The sequence below is a fragment of the Dromaius novaehollandiae genome, chromosome 2 (genome assembly GCF_036370855.1).
Source record: "Dromaius novaehollandiae isolate bDroNov1 chromosome 2, bDroNov1.hap1, whole genome shotgun sequence".
Lineage (NCBI taxonomy): Eukaryota > Metazoa > Chordata > Aves > Casuariiformes > Dromaiidae > Dromaius > Dromaius novaehollandiae.
In genome coordinates this window covers 159,835,447-159,856,099 of record NC_088099.1, presented here as the reverse complement: position 1 = coordinate 159,856,099, position 20,653 = coordinate 159,835,447, and the positions used below count along the sequence as shown (strand labels likewise).

General features: G+C 42.5%; 2 protein-coding genes across 8 annotated transcripts in view; both read left to right on the top strand.

Annotated features, from left to right (window-relative positions):
• Positions 1–11,721, top strand: part of ASAP1 (ArfGAP with SH3 domain, ankyrin repeat and PH domain 1) — a 151,980-nt gene extending 140,259 nt beyond the window's left edge. For all 5 annotated transcript variants that reach the window (XM_064507873.1, XM_064507872.1, XM_064507871.1 and 2 more), the window contains 4 exons: positions 767–825; positions 3,078–3,580; positions 6,871–6,993; positions 9,043–11,721. In XM_064507873.1, coding sequence (XP_064363943.1) covers positions 767–825; positions 3,078–3,580; positions 6,871–6,993; positions 9,043–9,117 — 760 coding nt within the window. In that variant the 3' untranslated portion in view covers positions 9,118–11,721. The remainder of the gene's footprint in view (positions 1–766; positions 826–3,077; positions 3,581–6,870; positions 6,994–9,042) is intronic.
• A 4,686-nt stretch (positions 11,722–16,407) lies between these two features.
• The window catches only part of CYRIB (CYFIP related Rac1 interactor B), a 97,282-nt gene continuing 93,036 nt past the window's right edge, over positions 16,408–20,653 (top strand). Inside the window, exon 1 of one of the 3 annotated variants that reach the window (XM_064507870.1) lies at positions 16,408–16,625. The gene's annotated coding sequence lies outside the window, so the exon portion shown is untranslated. The remainder of the gene's footprint in view (positions 16,626–20,653) is intronic. The other 2 variants (XM_064507869.1, XM_064507868.1) reach the window with 2 other exon arrangements.

Sequence of the window (20,653 nt, the reverse complement as noted above, 5' to 3'; positions counted from 1 at the left end):
GAAACCATGTTTGAAAATTTGAGCCAGCCTGGTATTAATTTGAAGGAAAAAAAATCAAATCTACAAAAGAAAGCATAGGTGGAATGCTTGGCAAGATGTGACTATCTCTCAGATTTCTGTGCTATAATTAAATTACTCCCAGCCATCTTGCATGTGCTGTTGCCTACCACTACAAGTAGCTAGCACAGCTATAACGCAGGTTGACAGAAACACTAAGGTATGTTGTCTGCCCACAATAATCAGTATTTTCATTGGAGGAGCAGAGGCTTTGTCTTCTAAGGCAGTTGCAGTGTGTGTAATACAATACTGTACTCATGCAGTGGGTGACAAGGCATAGGCTTAATCCTAGAAACTTCAAGCTGCAGACGTAAAGGACAGGTTATATTCTGAGTGATTCAGTATAGTTACTTTAATGTTTAAAGACCAAAGTTTCCTTTAAAAGTTCAGGATCTCTCAGCTGAGTTCTCTTTCAGTTTCATCCATTTTCAGAGTGTTTTTGCACATAGAGTGGTCCATAGGATAAATCTGCACTGTAGCATTAAAGCTTTGCATGGGCTTTACATGTCTTTTTCTCTCTTTGAAGAAAGCAGTCTGTTCTTAATAGTGCTTTGAGTTTCAGGATTAATCCACAGGCAAGGTGAAAATTTGATTATACAAAATAAGCACTATAAATGTGGATTTTTCTAAATTATGGCCGTGGGGAAGTAAAAAGGGAAAGAATAAGTGTAACAATTGTAAGCACTAATTCACATCTATTGATTTTTAGCACTGGAACTGCAAAGACTGCACTTGGTCCAAGAGTTCTTCCCAAACTACCTCAGAAAGGTAATAAATAAATGAATAAATAAATCTCTTTTTTTTTTGGGGGGGGGGGGAAATAATTGTATTTTTTAAATGTGCATGAGGGTAGATACTTGTTTTGAGTATATAGATCTTTTCAGCAAAACACTTATTTCTAGACCATCACAAACCATGAAATTTTAGCAAAACTGAAAAGGATTTGGAAGATCAGGAAGTTTTTATTAAACTAAAAAGGAGTTAGCCCTCGGAGGAGCATAGAATCATAAAATAATCGAAGCTGGCCGAGACCTCAGGAAGTCATTTGGTACAATCCCCTGCTCAGAGCAGGTCAGACTCTGACATTAGGTCAGGTTGTTAACGTCATGTACAATCAAGTTTTGAATATCTCCATGGGTAGCCTCTCTGAGCTGTATTTTATATCCAGTTTCCTAATATTCTTGATGCAGCTTGTGTCCATTGCCGGTAAGAACCTCTGTCTTGGAGGAACAGGGTTGTTCTTAACCACTTGAAAAAGACTTCAAGTATGTTACATACTTGCTTGTGTATCAGTGACAAACTTGCTAAGATAATGATCCCAGTTGACATTTCATGGGCCTCTCTTTCTAGAAATTTATTTGTTCAAGTCTCTCTTTAAAGAAGATAGATAAAACCTGGCTTATGAGTTAAGGAGGTTTTCTGGGTTTTTTTTTGCAGCAGTTCAGTACAAACTTCAAAGCAGACCTACCTCATAGCTATCTGATACAGCATCCCATCAAAAACGCATTATGTGTGTCAATGTCTGAGTGGATGATTATTTCAGAGTCTTAAAATCAGGAAGTGATGCTGACTGGCTAAACTTCCAAAGATGACTGAAATACAGAGCATAAATCATTTTGACATAAAACTCAAATGTGAAGTTTCAACTTTACTTAACAATAATTGTTATGATCTGACATCTTTTGAGAGGCAGCATCGACATGATGAGGTATCACTACAAAGGAAGTCAGCATTTCCTTGATTTAAAATGAGAGCTGGTTTTAGGTGAAAATTAATATGGGGTCAACAATCAAAGCATTTTGATAAGGACCAGTATCAGTTTTTCATATCATTTCTTTAAGACTTAAATTGATGTAGATGATAAGTGCTTGTATATTTGCTGCTAGATATGTCTAGGAGACTGTCATATACAGACTTTTTTTAAAACAAAGCATTTGATAGTAGCTATGCAATTCCATTCATGGAAATCATATAAAAGTTTCCTCTTTAGTATGAATAACCATAAAAAATAGCATGAAAATATTCTTGTAATAGGTGATATCCAAAGTGAATGGTGTTGGTTTTGTTTTAAAATTTTAGACCACCCTTTTGGATAGTATAATATGACATTAAAGCAAAGCCAAATACAGTATGAAATGATTGCTTTTAGTCAAAATGCATTGCTTTCCTCGTGGGGCATAATTTTTTTTCTTCTTTTCCCCTTCATTTCCTTTATTATAGGGTGTTTGGTTTGTTTTAAGTTGGACTTCACTGTATAGTCACATAGCATTATACACTTAGAGTTTTGCTTAAGGAATTTAGCAGTAGAATCAGTGGGAAGGAAGTCATGACACTGAGACAAAGTTAATTGAAAGGACTTGCTTATTTTTCATTTCCTGCCATAAAAGCTTCAAAGTACACTATTTTAAAGCATCTCATCTTTACTAAATTACAAATATTTACAGTGATTCATTTTTTATTAGTTTTGGTTGGATCTCTATTACAGTGTATTATGTACACTGCAGATACATGCACAGTGAGTCACGTGCTGTCTCCCTCAAGAGGCTGGTGATACTAATCCTAAAACTTGGTCTTTTTTATGCGTAGTTAAATTGTAAATATGTATTACTGGCATTAAAGAGAATTTTCATTGCAGTCACATCAGTGGCTTGATAGGTTGTCTTGCATGGTAGTTTTTTTGTAGTATATTTAATATTTTTCTTCAAGGTCCAAAAAGCAGTCACCTTATTTCGCCTTAATTAGTTACTCTGTGTAAATTATGGCGTGGTAACTATTGGATTAAGCACTGGTGGCCTCCTGCAGGAGCAGTGTAATGAGACCTAGCACTGCCCTCAGTGAAGAAGGGTTAATAAAGTTGTATTATCATGTATTTGCCACAGATTAAGAGGACATATGGACAGTTACCAGGACTGAGGCACATATCAAACTACAATGATTTAATGACCGTATGTTCACTAAGTCCTTTAATGGAATGTTAAAATGAGATTATGAAAAAACATTGTTATGCTTTTTTGTTTTAGTGGCACTAAGAAAAATAGAAACCAGTCATCATCTTTCAATAGATAAATCCAATCAGCACGCGGAAATGTTTCAGAAGCCTTCGCTGTCCATCGATATACCACAGAAACCACAACCTGGAGACTTGCCCCCAAAGCCTCTGCCTCTGGAACTAACTCAGAAACCTCAAGTGGGAGATTTACCCCCAAAGCCTGGAGAGCTACCCCCAAAGCCTCAGCTAGGAGACTTGCCACCAAAACCACAACTTGGAGATTTACCTCCAAAGCCGCAAATGAAGGACCTTCCTCCAAAACCTCAGCTAGGAGAGGTGTTGGCTAAAACTCAAGGTGGAGAAGCATCACCAAAGCCTCAGCCTACAGAGGCAAATCAAAAATCTCACTCCTTAGATCTTTCTCCAAATGTACAATCTAGAGACACCGTCCAAAAACAAGCGTCTGAAGAGTCTAATGACATAACACATACCCTGCCAGAAACCCCTGTGCCACTTCCCAGGAAAATAAATATGGTAGGTATTACTCCAGCTAGCTGAAAGTATGCATGAAAGGCTTTAAAATTGTTGTAGGACTATTCATGTAAAAAAGAAAGCCCTTAAGTTATATACACGAAACAGGTAACTTTATTGCCTATGAGGGGGAATGAGGTACTTTTTTGTGCTCACAAGCAGCTTCCGCAAATACTTGGGATTCACAAGGCCTCTTGCATGCCAAAACAAATACTAGTAAGATAAAACAATAGTCTTGGGAGCATGATAATGCATTCAGATTTACTAGGGAACTTGGGCGATTTTATGCATAATAGTTATACTTCTGAATTAAGTGGTGGCTTTCTGTGCTTTCTTTGCTCACTGCTTTGTTTGCCTTAGATTTGTGTGTGTGTGCATATATTTTTATATTTGTTTTTGAAAATGTTAAGAAAGGAATTAGCACCTATTGTTAGTAGATACAAAACTGAAAATACAGGTCAGCTGACAAACATGCCTATCGTGAATATTTAACGTTGGTGCACTAAAGTGGGAAACAAAGATTCAAATATACTACTATATTGGTAAAATTTATATTGCTAGATGTTTTGCAGTAGCAGAGCTGGAATTATAACTAGTCTCCTTACTCAGTCCCGAGGTCATCTTGCTAACCAACGTAACTTCCATCCAACTGAGGTTTTTCATGCATATGTATACTGAAATCATTTTGTGAAACTCTAGAGCTCTCCTATGATTTTAGTCATAAAAAATACATCAAAAGAGACGTTTTTGCTTGTCAAATTGGCTATGCAAAGCACTTAAGTAAAAGGAAATATGACTTCCCTTCTTGTACTGAAAGCAGAGGGGGAGTTTCTCCCCTGTGCTTATTTGAGGAAGAACAGTCTTTCTCTGCAGCCATCTCTCTGCTTGGCTTGTGTGACTGACTTGTCTGTAAGCTCCTAACTGAACCGAGAACAAGATGGTTGTTGCTTGGGCTTCCTGGTTGTTCTGGTAATTAAACAGAATATCATCAGGCTCTGATCAAAACGTGTCTGCAACTAGGATTTGCTTATGTACTTTTAAAAATAAGAAGGCAAATGGTGTGGGGTGCTCTCAGCTATTTCTTCCTTTTAATAGAGGGACAGAAAGCAAGTAATTGATTAATTTTTTGAACTTTTCTACCTTTTTATACAGAAAATGTTGAGGAAAAATTCAGTGTTCTGAAAATTCAGCCATTATCAAGTGTACAGTAAATTAAATTGTTCCTCTGCTCTGGAGTGATCAAAGTCATGCACCCGTGATAATTAGTTTCCACTATTCTACACATCTTTGCATGCACACATGCGTCTCTTCTTGTTCACTGGAGTCTTCTGTTTTCCTCAGTTAGTAATGTGTAATGAACTCCTTTTAAATGTATCTTGTCTCCATTTTCATCCCGTTGCTATAGCCTGTCAGCACAATTTGATGAAATACTACATTGCAATGCAACATTAAGACCTGTGATGGCAGCCGTTAACACTAGTGGATTTTTCACTGTTCTTTTTGCTGATCTATTTGGTGGCTAAGTAGTCAAAAAGTTTTTATTGGAAGTTTTAGAAACACAGTTGTTGAGAATTGTTAGGGTGAAGCGCGAATACTGTTAATATGTAAGGAATTGAAAGGATCCTTGTAGAGAAATGAAACTTGGTCTGAGTGCTTTAAAATCACACTGAGCACTTGAATGTTCTCTTTTTTTCTGTTTCCTATAAAATCCAGAGCTTCAGAAAGGAGACAAAATGTTTCTTATATAACAAAAAATAGTTTGACGTGAATAAGGACGCAGAAGTTGTTTCCCTTCGTTACTGTAGGATTCATTGGAACCACTGTTAGTTTGTAAAGGCTCTCTGCGGTTGAAAGCTGGGGCTGGCCTCAAATACCCACTAATATTGAATTCCAATCCCTTGTGATAGTTGAGACTTTTGTTCAAATTATCTGAATTTGTTTAAAGAGAGAGTTCTTTGAAGTAACTTTTTACTGTATCAAATCCTGGCTGTAAAAAATCCCTTTGATGTCATATAAATTTCACTCCAGGTATTTCTGTTCATTTGTCCCAATAGTATGTTTTTTAGTCTTACATTATTGTATTAACTGCATTGTTCCTTAGATCCTTCTGTAATCGCTGTTATCCCATAACCTGACTTCAGTCTGAGTGCTGTTTGCTGTATGTCTGTGCTGTTGTGGAACTGCAGGAATGTTTTTGCCAGAATATGGAGGTTATTCAAATGTGTAGGCAATAGCAAAGAGAAGCCACCCTAGGAAATTTCCTCTGTGAAGTTACTCTTGGCTCTAATTCCTCTAAACCTGCTGGCTTTCCCCTAGTAGCCCTTCTGCTGCTTATCTCCTTGTGCTATTCTTGTTTTTTATACTCTTGTTACCTGGCTACTTCTGCTCAAAGGAGGAACTGTGCTTTTTAAAGATATACAGATACGATATACAGGACTATAAAGTAGAAGGCATATTTTGTTGCGAGTATTGCTTTCTTATTTAATTTGGGAATGATCTAAAGCATTTTCCTTGCCCTGAGAAACACATGTTCAGGGAGGAGTCCGTGGCTCAGATTTTTTCATATGAATTAGCAATGTGCAGCACAATATGACCTAGAAAATGTCTGGACTCAGAACAGTGAAGTTGTGAGAGTATTTATTCTAAAGCACAATTGCAAAATAGTACTGCCATCTGAAATCAGCAATCTCTCACAAAAAAAAAAAATTAACATCTCGCATCAAAAACTATTAAAAATAATTTCCAGATTCAGCCCTATAAGTAGATCTGAAATAAAAAGATACTCTATTTTTTGCACTAGATCCAAAACTGTAAGGAATACTGGGATTTAAATTCAGCGTTTTCCTCAGCTGCTATTTCTCATAACATTCAGAGGAGATTGGATTTCAGTTTCTGTTCTTGGGTGTATTTTTAATATAAACATGTATTAAAGGGGAAAGAGAATATTTGTTGACTGGAACAAAGTTAAAACATTAAACTTTCTTTACCGAAAGAACTGTAGGTTACTTAAGCAGTGCAGTAGATGTTAAAGTCTATGTGGAGTTCTGTATCTTAAGAAAAAACAAAGCCTAAAGAAAAGACTAGACCTATGTAGGTCACGCTTTCTTAAATTGCTTGCTGAAGCAGAGTTTTTGGTTTTGAGGGGATTTTTTTTGTCCCTGATTGCAGGGAAAAAAATCAGTAGCCTTCATTGAGTTGTAGAATAAAATACTAACTAAAAAGCAAAACTTACATGGTAGATATGTTTTTCCTGTTTCTCAGGTCTTTCATCTAAAACTTCATTATATTTTTAGGGAAAAAACAAGGTTAGGCGAGTGAAGACCATTTATGACTGTCAGGCAGATAATGATGATGAGCTCACATTTGTTGAAGGAGAAGTAATTATTGTAACTGGTGAAGAGGACCAAGAGTGGTGGGTATGTATCTTTTCCATGTATAGTTCCACATTACTTAAATTTCTTTGACTTTAAAAATGTGACTTTCTTGAAAATCCAGACCTGCATTTCTTTTTCAGGTTTGAGGATTTGGTCTGCTGCTTTTTTTTTTTTTTTTTTTTTTTTTTTTTTACCCCTGTTGTTTTGCTGTGTTTAGTGGCTGGGGTTGTTTGTTTGTTTTTGCTTGAACTAATAGCCAATGTTTAAACTCATGTCAGAGGAGCCTTCATTTTTATCTTAGGATCTGTTTCTTCCTGGGAGACTGCTAAAACCATCCTGACTAGGTCCGGCTTGATTGCTGCTTCATAATGATGATCTGTACTTACACACTTCAGTGTTTGTGATGCACAGTAGCCTTCCCTCACATGAATGAAGAGATGGTGTCACATCTTAACTCTGCTCAGCCTGCTTACGCTCTTCTTGTGAAATGAAAGATGCAATTATCTAAAGTTTACCAGAAATGTTAAATTATACCTACAGGGGTTGCTGGGAGTCTGAAAGGCTATTTGTAATTAGCGCTGTAAGCTGCTGGTTTTCCTCCCTAAATGACAGGTAGTTAATCAACATTTTCTTTCCCTTCTTCCCCCCCATGTCATTTTTTTGGATCATACTCCCTCCTTCTCTGGACTGCATATTGCCCTGTGGCTCGATAGCGCTAACCTCAGCTTCTCTCAACTCCACTCGGAGGCTCCAACCCTCCCTTGACACTGCTGCCTTTGCCACCTCCTTTGCTCCCTCCGAAGCCTGCTACATCATACTTCCCTACGTAAGAATTATTACTGGGGAAAATGAGACCCATTTCATATTGATAAATTCTTCCTGCAGTGCCGCCTATGATTTCCTAACGCAGCTGCAGGTTTCCTAATGCAACCTGCACTGCCTTGGCTCTGGCTACACACCAGGTTCTCTATCACTCACTAGCAGGGCATTTAAGTGTTTCAGCTGAAAGATGCTTATCAAAGAAGCCGTGCCCAGCGGAAAGCTGCTGTAGTAGCCATAGCATCCAGTCCCTGATTATAGTTACAGTAGTCGGTGAACCTATTTTGTGAAGTACCCTGGGATCTTAAAAAGCCATGTGCCTGACATATTCCATTAAAGCGCTTCAATCTGACCATTTCTGAGGAGGGAAATGAGGGCTGTTGACTCATATGCTTCAAAAATCTGGCTTTACAAGAGGAAACAGCCAGCCCTGCATGTTTCCCCTTCCCATTCGGTCAGCTCGTGGAAGAGGAAGGAGGTACGTTACTCTTCTGAAAGCAGTGAACAGCCCTGTAGCAGGATGAGAAGAAGGTTATGTGGTCTATCAAGACTTTGCTATTCTAGGCCTTTTAATAAGGAAAAGCTCACACAGAAGGTGCCATTTTTTATAAGTTATTTGGTTATTTTTTATGAATATTATGCAACTCACTGGTTGCAGACTGTTCTCCGTAATAAATTGTATACGGAGGACACAATCAGAAGACATTGTGATTTGTTATAAATAGTAACATGCACATCATTAAGAATCATATTAATTCAAGGAGAAAATAGGTGGGCCTTTATCACTTTAAGTGAAGTTTTTTCCAGGATTCCTGGTATTGTGTCATGAGGATTATAAGTAACATCACAATTGTAGCAGACATTTTTCTCAAGTGAGATTTTTAGGATTTATTCAGTTAGCTAAGATGAATGGTTCTGAAAGACTTGCATGTTATTACTGTAAGTTAATCTAACAGGCTAAGGAAAATTAGGTCTCTGTTTTGATGAGATTCTTGAAATTCAGTGTTGCAATGCAGTTCTTCTAGGTTTCCAAATTCAGTTGTAATCCTTTTGTTATCTTTTGATTCTAAGATTGGCTTAATTTGTCCTATTTATAACATGCTTGTACAGTTTTATTTTGTTCCTGTACACAAATTCAAGTATTAACTAACTTATGCTTTTGACTGCCCAAGAACTTTCAGAAGCTCCTTGGGATCCATGGAATTCAGTTTCTGAATGGAGTAAATACAGTCTCTGAACAACATATACTTTTTTTTTCCTCCTGTGTTACAGATTGGCCACATCGAAGGACAGCCAGAGAGGAAAGGGGTCTTCCCAGTGTCCTTTGTGCACATTCTGTCAGACTAGGAAAACGAAAAAACAGACGAGAAACCCTAAACTTGAGCATTGCACATTCTTCATGCAAGACGGGCTTTTTAGCAAAAGCGAACGCTGCTGCATCCCTGTAATCCTGTGCACAATTGTATATATAGCTGCTGTTACAAAATAAGAATTCATTTAAGTTTCACCTCATGAGGTTGAATTATATGTATTGTAAATAAACTGTGTTATTCTGCCTTTGCCAGTATTATGGTAGCCTTGGAACCTGGCACGCCTTACTGGGTTTGTTGAAGCCATCCTCGGCATCTAGCACTTACATCTCTGTCTATGCTGTTAAAAATATGTATGAACTGCCAGCTTTCCAAACATAGGTGGTCTCCATCAACCATGTAACTGTACAGAAATGACTGTTCCTAATAACTTGGTATTCTCAATATACAATTAGCAGAAAGTTAGAATGAGTGAATGGTTTTGGACAATTTAAAAATCAGTCTGCAGTTTATAAGTGTATGCAGTTTACAGTTATGAAACCCACTTTGGTATTTATTTAATATAGTTAAGTGTAATTATGAAGACAAATATTCACTGACTTTACAGATAACAGTAATGTTTTATGGTGTGCATACAGCATTTCATGTTTATATTATGTGGACCTTTGCCAAGCTGTGATTGCAGTTCCCTTGTGATATTACCTCACTATAAAAAGTTACAAATTTCTTTCATTTGAAAACTTATGTTAATGGAAATTAGTCATATTGTTCTTTAGTAGATATATGTGAAATTTGATGGTTTCTTTCACTGAATTCTTAGTAACCAAGGACTTCTAGAAAATGTTAACTGTTGACATTATGCATGCATTTAGATGCTTACTTGAAACCTGCCTTTGTACAAAAGTAGTACTGTAGTTACATAGCTACATTCAAAGAACAGAACAATTTTAAATTAATTGCTATTCAAATTAATGTGAGCTTGCAACAGTATTTGTTTACAGCTAATTGGCTCTTTGAAAAATGATTTTGTGGTTTTTTTCCTGTCTTCAACCTTGCTAAAAGTTAGTTACCTAAAATAAAATTTCTTAAGTGGTGGTATAAGGATAAATTTAAATTATTGTAATTGCTCTAATAAATGGACATTAAGATGACCTTTCATGCATTTGATCAGGCTGCTAATGATATAAGCCAGATCACAAGTATCAAGCTGTGTTTAGTAGTCTTCACTAAACTGTAATCGTAATAGTCTTAATTCAAAGCACCAACAAAAAAGCATATTGTTATGAAGTTAATTTCTAAGAAAATCATTGGAAGGTTACATCTGACCTGTGGTTTCTTGAAAGTTGGTATAAAATTGCATTGCCAGAAAACACTTAAATGTATTAGTGAAAACATTCATTTCCTATCTCACTTTCAGCATCATTTTTAACTTCAAAATATAATGCAATTATGGTCTTGTCCCCCCTCTCCTCATTTGTCTATAGCAGGTTTTATAACTTTCATATGTAGTTTTGTATTACTTGCTTTAAGTGTTATTTTGGCTTCAGTACCTAGTTCTGCTGTTTCAAAGCAGACTGTCTTGGCTGCATAGAAAGATTTTTCATTTCATAAAAGCACATCTCAAACTTTCTGAAGGCTTTCATTTTTAATCCAGTTTTACAAGACTGTAGTCAGTGAATATTTAATTCTGTTTCTGTGGCAAATATGGAAACAAATATTTGTCTAAATGAAACATGGGAAAAAAGCAAAATATTTTTCAACTATTAATGGTTTTATCATTTACGACAAAACTTTATTCCAAGAAAAATTATTACACAACAAGTGAGTGAGCCTGCTGGCATCTAATCTTCAGTATTACCAGTTCCAGTATTTCGGACTTTACTCTGTTCTTTACTGAAAGGAAGTCAGGACTAGCGTTTATTTAGCATTCCATTTTATCCATTAATACAATGTTTTAAGTTGCATTAAAGAACAAAACCTATTCACTTTTGTGGTCAATTGTATTTTTAAGTGATCTTGAAATAAACTGATAAAAGCAAACCATATAAAGAAAACCTAGGCATGTAAAATTATGTAGAGTCAAATGTCTATTCTTTTCTACGCTCTTTAAAATAGTATACATATGCATTTTATAAAATTAAATGAGTTCCACTGGGAACAATAGTTCTGTTTATTCTGGCTTATTGTGGGTCATAAGAAATCTGAAAATGTATGATATTGATTGAGTTTAGTACAGTATTATATTTTAACTCAATGAGCCACTGTCTGCAATTTTGTACATGACATAGTATTTGGAAAGTCTAAATCTTTATGGAAAAATAGCTGATAAGGGGTTGGGGGGAGGGGCAGGGGAAGGTGCCCCCAGAGGGGGAAGTATGTTCTGCAGATGATGTCTTATTTACTGTTGAACAACAGTTGCTATTTATTTTTTTATTACATAGTGCATCAACATGTACAGAAATCAGATCTGGTCGTGCCACTAGTTAAAATCTTGACTTCTCATTGAATGTTAAGGTAAAACATCAGTACACATGTCTATTCACATGTATTTAATGTGACAGTTTTTGAGTACTGTATGTGTTAATTTCTACTTTTTTAATATTTAAAATTGCTTTTAAATAAATGTATTCAGTTGATCCCAGATATCTGAACAAGGCCCTTTTGTCAACTGGAATATCCTCTAGGACGAAAGTCGATTCCAAATCAGTAGAACTCCAACACTCGAAATGTCCTTTTTTTCCTCTCTCTTCTTGAATATTGACCATCCCTTATAATGCAATTGAATGTGTATATTTTTTAAGAGCTGGTAAATATGGATGGAATTGCCTTTATCTGAAAAACTTTACTTACTAAAGTTAGAAGCAAAACACTTACTCTGTCCACGGGTTTCGATTGCTTTGTGCGTGTGTGTGTGCGTGTGTGTGTGCGTGTGTGTGTGCGTGTGTGTGTGCGTGTGTGTGTGCGTGTGTGTGTGCGTGTGTTTAATCCTGACACTTCTGGTTGAAACGAACTTGTGAGTGTGGCCCGCTGTCGTTCTGCCTTCCTGGGTCTGTCAGCACTTTCCAAAGCAGGCAACAGCTCTCAAACTGACTTAAGCAGTAGTAATCTTTCCTGGACAGAATGACTTTCTTGTTTAGAATTTCAGTTTTGGTGCCGCTTGTGGAGTTGATTTTCCCCTCCCTGACTAGGTTCTGGAAAGTTTTTGATTTAACTGCTCCAAAAAGAACAAGTCACTTGACATTTCTTTCTCATCCTCTAGCCAGAGGAGAAGTTGGAGTGTAAAGTCATACAGTGTGGCTTGTATCAAAAACAGTAACTGCTACAGCACAGGGCTCAAGAGACTGCTGTGATAAGATAGCTTCTTGAACACTGTATTTAGTGCAGGCATCTTCGCAGAATATTCTGCTCAAAACTCAGAGTTTAATGCAGTTGGAGGTGCTTTTTCTTGTGATGCTTATTTTAGCCCTTCTAAAAGACAGCCTCAGGCTTTTCAGATCAATATAGCATAGACACAGCACTGTAAGGTGTGTTTTATCTGTACAGCTCTAAGCTAAAGTTTTCTTATCTAATACAAACTAACCTGTTCAGGTCATCTTCATGACACTTTCGAGGAGTTATATGAAACCTGATTTACAGCTTAGTTGTCTGCGGAGAGTGATCAAGTTTCCTCTTGAGATAAGCTAAGTGCTATTTGTCAGCTTGTTCTTAAGCTCAAACTCCACTTGCACTGCAGTGTGCACAGGACCTGGGAATTTTCACCAGTTGTAGTAGACTGGAGTTAGAGTACCACTAAGAATGACAGTATGTCACTGTACAGACTTTGCCGCTTGTTCCTCTCTAAATTACAGAACAGATCCTGCTGTTTGCAGTAATGTGGATGCCTGCTGTAGTCTTTTTCTAATAGCAAGGAAAATTTGTGATGGCCGTCACATCCACTAATGCTGTTAGAGTATCTAATCAATAGTTTTCTGTACTGCCCAAAGAAGGAGTGTTTTGAACAAGCATTAGGTTTACCCGGAACATTAAATCCAGTGTTAACACTACTGAGCAATTCCTCTCAGTTTGATCTTGGTTCATACAGTGTCTGATTAGAAACATCCCCTTGTGCTTGTTACTCTTTGCTGAAAGGCGAGTGTGTGACTAGGTCGGTCCCCCATGGTTCCCCCTGCTGCGCTTGAAGGTGTTTCTTATGCTTCAGTTGCAACAGGCAATTTATAAATCATTTTTTTTTCTTGAAGTTATGTAGTGTAAGTAGATCACCCTTGAAGGCTCAAGCAAGGCTGCCCTACAATGGCTGCATTGGAGGCTGTTCTGTTTACTTTTGTTAAGTTCAAACAATAGTATAAGACTTGAGGTTTTCAGTAACTAATTTCCCTATTCTCTAGGAGAGTCTTGGAAAGAGACTGCTACAGGAAAAACCTACTGCAGCTATCTATAAACTTACAAGAGTAAGAAGTAGCACGCGATACTTCAAGTCTGAAGCTGGTCACAAACCCAATTTAGCAATCAATGCTTTTCTCCCCTCCCTGCCCTCACATGTTTGCTAAGGTGGTAACTGTAAACATGCTTCTGAGCTGAAGTTCTTAGTGTTTAAATATTTAAAAACTGTTACTTACTGAAACAAAAGTGGTCCTGAGCTTGTGAGTGACCTCTTGAGCTAAACTGGCACAGAAGAGGCCAAGAGCTGTTGGTCAGTTAAGCAAGGGGTTTGCAGTGGCTTTCTGTTGGGCATGCAGACTTTCTCAGTGACTTGGTGACACTAGTAGCCACAGGCTGTTTCAAAGACTCCCCAAAGATGAAAACAGATAGCAGTTTTTCAAGCTAGGAGAGATTATACTGCCTATAATCACCTGTCTGTAGTGCAGCTCATCTAGTCCATGTCATTAGACCTATGCATTCATGTTTGCTAGGCTTCCCTTCATTCAGAATTTTAAATGTTTTCTTTCAGACCTGTAGAGGTAATTTAGTTCTAGATAGGAAAGCAAGAGCCCTGGGCTGAGTCTTTGTAGCTGAGCAGTAGGTGAGCTGCAGGTCCCTCCTGAAATTGCCAACCACATGCTCTCATTTCACGTGAGACTCAGAAGCTGAGGGGGGACAAAAAGCCATCTGATGCAACTCGGGGAGCACTGCAGTAGTTCTCACCTCTGTGGACAGAAGTTTGGGGACGAAGGGCAAATTCACAACCCAGGGTCTTCCTTGGTCACTGTGCTCTCTATAGGAACTGTGCCAAAAAGAAGCTGGAAAGCAACTGCTGAACCTGCACAGAGCTGGTAGGCTGCTTACAGAGGGAGTTTAGCACCTAGGACACCTGGAGGACAAGGAGCTTCCAGCATTGAGCTTCATGTGAAATGAACTGATGTTCAGTGGTGCTAGAGGATGGGGACTTCAGAGTCTACTACAGATTATTAGAACAAATCTGAACTCTGTATGTGCTGCAAGGTAGAGGTGCAAGAGCAGAATTGCTGGAGGGAGGGGGGACACAAACAGCAAATTGGACACCTTTGAAAGAGTATGAATGGCCCCCTCATTGACATAAAGACCAGTTATAAGGGGCCAGCACCCCTCCGCTGAGCACTTTCTATAGGTGGGCTATATTCTCCCCTTGGAGTTCAAGACAGCACAGTGATTCAACAGACATGAAGTGAAGGCTCCATGTGCAGGAGAAACAGAACCAGAGAATAATAGAGGTGTGGGGGCAGTGGGACAATTGGTGAAAGCCCTGTGAAGGAGCAGAGGACACAAGATCTGCAAGGCAGGGTCGATGCCCAAGGTATGGCAGGCAGGAGCTAGGGTGCTGCTACCCAGCAGTGTCTGTCTGCCTGGAGCTGGGACACAGGAGTGGCAGCTCCTGCCTCCAGTCCCCAGAGGCAGCTGCTCGCAGGCTCTAGAGCCCACCTCATACGTGGTTCTGGCACCCCAGCTACCTCCTTGGAGCAGGTCTGGTGTGGTCACACTGGGGCTCAATCTTGCTCAGATCATCCTTTAACTCAGCACTCCGGCTCCTGCCAGGTCTGTCTATATGAGATGTTACAAGATCCAGCAGAACAGCTCCTGCTGTCCCGTTCCCTGCCTGGATGCAGAAAGAGTAGCCATGAAAAAAAAGAATTTGGAGGGGTGGGAAAACTCCCTACTTTAAAACTCCTTTCATAAGTGGGATTTTGTTCCTGTCATTTTCCCATGGCAACATTCTGCCTAAATGCTATTCATGTCCCCAGGTAATGCTTATTTAGACCTGGGTCTCTTTGACGTCATCACCTCCCTGTCTCTAGCAGGAGCCTAGTTTGCCAGTGAGGCAGTAGCTTTAGCTGCTCACCTGATGGAATAATGTAAGAGGAGGCACTTAAGAGGCGTTTGTATAGTAGTCCCATGACCCGCTTTAATTCTCAGAGCTCAGGCCTTGCTGCTGCCATGCCTCCATTCACTTGGGCCAAATACGGGATTTGTAGTCATTGCGGCTGTTGCAGTGAGACATGTGCCCCAGAGCAGGACCTCTCAGGGACTGACGGAGTATCAAAGCCCTCTGCAAGTTATTGATAGTAGAACTGGGCAACAAAATGCCATTTTGAGAAATTACCTTAAACGTATTACCCTCATCTGATCCTGTTCCCTTCCTGAAAGGGATCAACAGTGCAGGAGAACAACAGCATCTGTTGCTGGAGAAAAAGCTCAAATACAGTCTGCTTTAATCCTCTCTGCTGGGGCAGAAATGGGAGCCTCATTCCCTCGGGGAATCCCTGCTCCTTCTGCGACCAAGATGCCGTGAGCGCGTGAACAGCCAACACGAAATGGAGGAGAAACTAAGCGGGGTGCCTTAGGGGTGCCACAGTAGCTCTGCTACCTGAGCACAGCTGCAGAAATTAAAGGAGATGATGGGGATTGAAGGAAAAATTCAGTTTTGACTAATTTGTTTAATTTGGGAGGATCAGTGTTAAAGGTAACACCCTACTGAACTGGCTGGGCTGCCAGGCCAGACAACCAGGGGGCTGCGCGGCCCCCGTGGCAGTAGCGACCGCAGCCGTGTGGGAGCTGCCGGCAGCCTCCTTCCGTCGGGGCTGCCAGCCCGGGCGATGGCGCAGCGCCCCGGCCGGCAGCTCCAGCTTCGCGGAGGGCCTGCAGAGGAAGCCACCCTGACGGGGCCGCAGCTGCCAGCGCGGGGAAGAGGAGCCAGAGGGGCCGTCGGGGCTGCTCGGGGTACCGCCAGCGCGGGGGGGGAGGCGCCCGTGCCCGGCGGGATGCTCGGCCCGGCCCCCGCGGGCGCCGTCGGGGGCTCCTGGCGGGGAGGCGGGCGGCGCCGCGGGCCGGGGCAGGTGCCGGGGGGAGGCGGGGCGGGCGCGGAGCAGGGCGGCCCGGCGCGGCGAAGGTGACGGGGCCTCCTCTTCCTCCCCCCCGCGCCGCTTCCTTTTATAGCGATGCGGCACCGTGCTCGCCGCCCGCCGCCGCCCGCCGACCTGTGCCAGTGACGCCGGCAACCCGGAAGGCCAGGCTGCGAGCCGCGGGCTGCCGCCGCCCTGCCCTGCCCTGCCCTGCCCTGCGCCGCCGGCACAGGTAGGCTGCCCGCCGGCCGCGCCGCGGGCGGAGCGCGGCTGGGGGCGGGGGGCGCGCGGCGGCCGTTGGCGACCGTTGGGCGCGCGGTGGCCGTTGGCGGCGGGCGCTCTGCTGCCTCGCCGCCGCCTGAGGGGAGCGGGGGAGGGCCGCGGGGAGCTGGGGGGCCGCGGGGAATTGGGGGGGCCGCGCGGTGCCGCCTCGGGGAGGGGGCTGGCCGCCGCCTCACGGTGTCGCGGCCGCCCGCAGGAGGCTGCCGGGGCGGCGGGCGGGCACGGCCCCGAGGTGGGGCCGGTGCGGCGCGGGGGGCCGGGCCTCGCAGCGCCGCAGGGGCCACTTGGCCCGGCCGCAGCGCCCTGGTCTCTGCGCCGCCCCTGGGGTTTCGGGAGGGAAACGTCCTCGGGGCGAAGGCCCCGAGCTGGAGCTGGGGGTTGTGCGCTCTGTGCCGGTCCCAGAGCCACCTGAGCCCGCTGCCTCAGTTTCCCTGGCTGTAGAAGGGGGCAGCGAGCCCGCCTGTGCCAGCAGGCGCTGAGGTGGCCTCATCTGTGTCTGCGGGGGGGCTGGAGGTGACACCTTTGGGAGGTGAGATCCTGCCCCCAAGCACCCCGAGTGCAGAACCCGATAGACCCTGGCCCTCCCGTGAGTGCAGTAACGGTCCTAGCACTGATCAACGTGCTTTCCAGCAAAAACCAGTTTGGCACCAGGCATAGCACCAAGGTTTGGCACAGCAGCAGTAAGCAGAGGTGGTTGGTTTTTGGAGGAAGTCACAGTTTAACGTTGCATCACGCGTCTGTGCGCAGTGGCGTCTCCGATGCTGTTCGCGGTTGTCCGGGGTTCAGAGCAGTGGTAACGATGTCGGCGACTTCGCGCACCGGCCTGGGTGGGTTTCATTTGATTATCCCTTTCTGCTCGGACAGATGCCAAGCTCGAGACTTTCCAGTCGTCGCTGTTCATGCAAATCTTGCACCTGTTACTGAGTGAACATGTAAAAGTTCAGCCCAACAGCCAAAAATGTGTTGGGCTGGCCAGTACGGAGGAGCGAACTTCTGCTTTAAGGGATTCTGCACTTCCTTGTCTGGGCAGGGACAGTGGTGTGGTTGTGATCCTGACTCTGTGTGAAAACTACCTCTGTCTCTTAAGCAAGTTACAGCGTTTCAAAAGGATTAATGGTGAAACACAGAGGAAATGGCACAAAGCAACCCTTAAACCATGAAGATTAACTGGCTGCATGGTTTAGAGCTGAGTTATCCTTTTGCTGTTTAAAAATGAGCTCTTGTCTCTGAAAAATTAATGGTTCTTTAAGTGTGAGTTCAAAAAGGCATGATGGGTGTATCTTTTATTCAGGGTTTCATTAGGTGTCTGATAAAAACAGGAGAGAGGCCCTTTTTTTATCAAAACAAAGCAAACAGCGTATTTTCACCCAAATAGAAAAGTATTCTGAAAGGATCTGAGGTTTCGGAGGAAGCACAGGGATGTCTTTATTTCAGGGCTCGTCTGAATCCAGGGCTGGTGGCAGACTGTTTAAGCAGAAGGATGATGGCCCTGCCGCTGTGGGGAGGGGAGAAGCCTTTGGGGTGCCTGCCTGAGCTCCGAGAGACCCTCGTGGGCGCACGTGGCGGGGGCACCCTGGGTCATGTTGGTGCAGCACCCTGCACAGAGGAGCCGCTTGGGGACATCTTGCCTGAGTGAGAGGCAGCGCTTCAGCTGCGTGGCTCCTGCTGGGTTCCCAGCACAGCAGAAACCAGAGCCCGTTCCTGTCATGGCAGTGGGATGTCCTCAAGCTGCTGTTACAGACAGGAGTTCCTGCCTGCTGCTCCACTTCTGTTCGTGTCAAGCATCAGTCAGATCAATAGGCCTAGTCAGCGCGTTTTCCCTGACGGCGGGTGGCAAGCTCTCTCGGGGTGCACAGTATAAAATACTAAGCATCAGTGATACGGGTCCTTCCATGACTCAGAAGGAGAAGCGCTCCCAGGCTCGATAAAGTTTCTGAGTAGGTCTAAGGCAGAACAGTGCTCTGTACGGAAACTGGGAAGTGCTCTGGATCCAACAGAAACAGGCTTGTGAACAGCAGATACTTTTAAAAATGTTTCCTGTAAAGTTTAGAGCATCTATTTCTTTAAATGAGATCCATGGTTGTGATTGCTCAGCAAGGAGCACGTACAGTGGATTTTCAATAGCGTACACAGCCCAGGCTTGAGGAAAAAATAATTAGGCTTCGTTCTGTGCCCCCAGATGTTAGTGTGCCCAGTAACAGCAGTGTAAGAAACTGATGTGCTGCGTGTAGTTAAAAGCTTAGTGCAGCCTGTAAGCGTAGGAGGGCATGGCCACTCTTAACTGCTATTTCTTTTTACTCAAAGGCAGCGGAGGATAAATGGCAGCTCGAGAGAATAAAGGCTGATGCTCAACTGAGAGATTTCCTGTGCTTGTTGGAGAAGAACAAGGGCAAGAGTATACTGAAAGTAAAAGCGTATTTCCTGTCAAAAACTTTTTGCTGAAGTGGAGGATTTAGAGCTAAAGTCAGAGCTGGGGTAATTCAGGCCAGCCACGCTGACATGTGAATGGGGCTCGTCTGGTTTGTCTGATGCAGAGTGAAGGGTACTGAGCACCGGCCTGCCCAAACCTGCAAATGGGGAACAGGCGCAGTATCATGTGCTTCTCTTGCTTCACTGAGAACAGGAAGAGTCTGTTCCCTCTGCCTGCAGATAGCCTCAAGAACTTGATTAGAGACTACAGGTTGGTTTGTCTGCAGGTAGAAGCTGGCCTGGTCTGGTGGGCAACACATATGCTCCAGAGGCTTAACTGAGAGCCAGCGCGAGTCTCGTTTGCCCGAGCAACACACATTCAGGGTGTGATCACATCGCTGGTAGCAGGACTGTTTCTGCAAGCTGAAGGTCATTCCTGCAATGCCCATCTCAACTCTGACTTAGAAAGGCTTGTCTCTGAGGTTAGCTCAGACTAGGACCTATCTTCCTAATCATCTGGTTTAGGTTTTTCTTTAGTGCTTACTGTGGCAGTAGGCTTACTTATCTGCCAAATTACTTCTCTTTTGCAGAGCTATACGGTTCCACCAGGATGTGAACCAGAGTTGCTGATCTTAGATGCTCCGATTGCCTAGATTCTCAGTCCTGCTCCCGCAGGAGCCCAGTCCTGGGCTAGGAGAGAGCCTCACAGAGCTGGGAGCGGAGCAGTGCTGACTGTTTTGGAATACAGTTGCTGGAGCAGGGATTTCAATTCTGCAATCAGGCTGTATTTCACAATGGACGGAGAGCACTGCACAGTGCCTGCAATTACTCGGCTATTCACAACCTTTGTTCTGTGCTTCTCTCATCTCTGTGTGGCGCTTGATATAGCTTGGATTTTCTTTTGGAGCCTGAATTCTATGAGTGTCCTTGCTTGGTATATTTTTTAAAACTGTTCCCCCCACAGGTTTTCAAGAAAAAGTACTGCCTTCGTGCTCTTATTCCCTTAGGATCTTTCTACACAAGAGATGCTGAAACTGAATGCATGAGTGACCTTTGTGGTATCGAGTGGGATAAGTCTAATAGATAGCTTTGGTTTCCATTCCTAGCAGTTTTTTTTTTCTTTACATGATACAAGCTGCATCTCTATCATAAAAAATGTAGTTTTCTAAAAAATGCTGCATTTGGTGATATCTGCTTTAGAAATGCTGTAGCATCTACTCCAGGGTATCTGTCTAGTGAATAAACTCCCCTTTATTTCTCAAAGGCACCCTGGAGAGAAAGGGAAGAATATGAAGTCTTCTAACTGCAATAGGAAATTAAGAATTTTATCTGAGTCTCACTAAAACAGTCTTTTGTCTCAGCCAGAATTGGGACACCCCCCCCCCCACACACACACACACATCTGCCTTGTTCCCAGTGTTGAGTTCAAACCTCTCGGCCACAACCTTCGCTATTGAAGAAAAAACTGTAGGCACTACACATAATCTGTTCTATGAAAATCTAATCTGTGACCTAATTTGTTGTGATACCATGAAGAACCTGTCAGTAGCAATCACTGTAATGCGCGGA